Source organism: Condylura cristata, unplaced genomic scaffold (genome assembly GCF_000260355.1).
Source record: "Condylura cristata isolate star-nosed mole 26May11 unplaced genomic scaffold, ConCri1.0 scaffold00035, whole genome shotgun sequence".
NCBI lineage: Eukaryota > Metazoa > Chordata > Mammalia > Eulipotyphla > Talpidae > Condylura > Condylura cristata.
The window spans coordinates 13,096,755-13,098,575 of NW_004567136.1; the positions used below are offsets into that span (position 1 = coordinate 13,096,755).

Sequence of the window (1,821 nt, forward strand, 5' to 3'; positions counted from 1 at the left end):
CTTTGTGATTACGGAGAATCCCTCGGGCGTCCCCGGCTGCCTGCGTCTGACTTGCCTCGTCCGCTGCTTTCAGAGTCCAACAGCCGCCGGGCGGTGAACAGGGGCTACGTGGCCCGCCTGCTGAGGCTGCACCAGGACTGGCACAGCCACGACTCGGCCGGCGCCCACCTGCCCGTCCGCCGGGCGCTGCTGCTCTGCCTGCGGCATGTGGTCTCCCTCCGGTCGGGCAGGGAGGCCTTCCAGGCGGCCCAGGGCATGGAGCTTCTGTTCCGGACCACACAGGTAAGCGGCATGGGCCCTGAGCTGGTGCGGCTGGGGAAATCTCGTGGGCTTTCTGCACGTGGTGGGCAGGTGGGCAGATGTTCTGCATTTGAGTCCTCACTCACCTGTGCGCCCCTGCCCGACCGTGAGGGCCAGCCCTGTCCATCCTGTGCCCAGCCCCAGCCCTCACACCTTCCCGTGAGCAAATGCCCAGGGCCTTCGGTGGCGTGTCTCCTGAGGAGATGAGATGGTCAGATTCGGGCGTCTTGGGGACTAACCCTGTTGGTGCAGGGTGCCCGGCCCGAAAGGATGCTTGCCCGACCAGAGTGACTTAGGGTAGGAGCAGGTTGGGGACCTTCGGTGGACTTGTGACGGTCGCAGACAAGACTCGGGATCTAGTGGGACAAACCTTCTAGCAAGAGACAGACATTTAGGGACCCAAGACTTCCCCAAGGAAGATGGTGTTCCGTTGCTCCATGGAATCAGCCAGGCGAGGGGCAGGCCTGCCGGGCTTCCTGGAGGCGAGGGCCAGGTCTTCTCTGAGCAGGTGGCCCTTGAGCTGAGCACTGAATGACTGAGCTGGGCCCAGGGAAGGAGGGGTCAGGGTGGGTGGGGGCAGGACATTCCCGGCAAAGGGAACGGGCCTGCAAGGGCTGAGGCTTATCTGTGCCCCAGGGGGATGTGGCCTAGGGTTTCCTGAATTTTAACCCAAATAATGGACCCTTCATTTTCTCTCGGGTAGAGTTAATTTCAAGTCCAGCGTGCCCGGCTCCCTAACCCTCCCCATCGACGGCGCGAGTCTCCGTCGTCCGCTGTCCGCCAGCCCCAGGGGTGGCCGCGTGCCCACCTCTGTGCCTGCCGTGCGCCTCTGCGCGCCCCTGGCACTCCTGGCTCTCCCTGAGCATCCCCGATTTTCTCTGCCTCAGTGCCTCTGAGGTAACGAAGCAGTCGGCGGAAGTTGCTGGTGTCCAACCAAGGCATCTGTAGTCTTTTCCCATTTAAAAAATAGCTTTTTTTCCTCCCCTAAACAGCGACACAATACGCTCCTGTAAACCAACATCTAATTTTCTATCTGCGCTCACCTCTGGTTTCGCTCCATCATTATAATTTTCAAAGCTTCTCAGTCAGGAAATAGCTGCGTTTGATATTCTCTGTCTCTGGATGAAGCAGGGCCCCGGGTTTTCCAAGCTTCCCCCTTTCCTCAGCGAGTGTCCCCGGCGCTGGCCTCCCTGACCTCCACTCTGGGACCCTCTGCCCTGCATCCTTGGTGGCTTCTCAGCTCAGGGTTATAAAAGACACTTGAAGGGGCAGGAAAGAAGATGGTGCCTGTGGCTGCCGAGGCTGCAAGGGCAGCCCAGGCCGAGAGGACTGAGCCAGCGGCGGAGCTGCCTGGCGCTGAGGGCCCGTGCTGGGTGCAGCAGGTGCAAGACAAGCTGCTCTTACCGCGGGAGGGAAGCGGGATGTGAGGAGGCGGAGCCTGGGACGTGAGCGGGGGCGGGGCCTGGGATGTGAGCGGGGGTGGAGCCTGGGATGTGAGGGGGGAGGGGCCTGGGATGTGAG

General features: G+C 61.8%; 1 protein-coding gene across 1 annotated transcript in view; it reads left to right on the top strand.

The window, feature by feature from the left end:
- The window catches only part of AGBL1 (ATP/GTP binding protein-like 1), a 509,246-nt gene that overhangs the window by 90,047 nt on the left and 417,378 nt on the right, over nucleotides 1-1,821 (top strand). Inside the window, exon 7 of the mRNA XM_004692971.2 lies at nucleotides 74-282. Coding sequence (XP_004693028.2) covers nucleotides 74-282 — 209 coding nt within the window. The remainder of the gene's footprint in view (nucleotides 1-73; nucleotides 283-1,821) is intronic.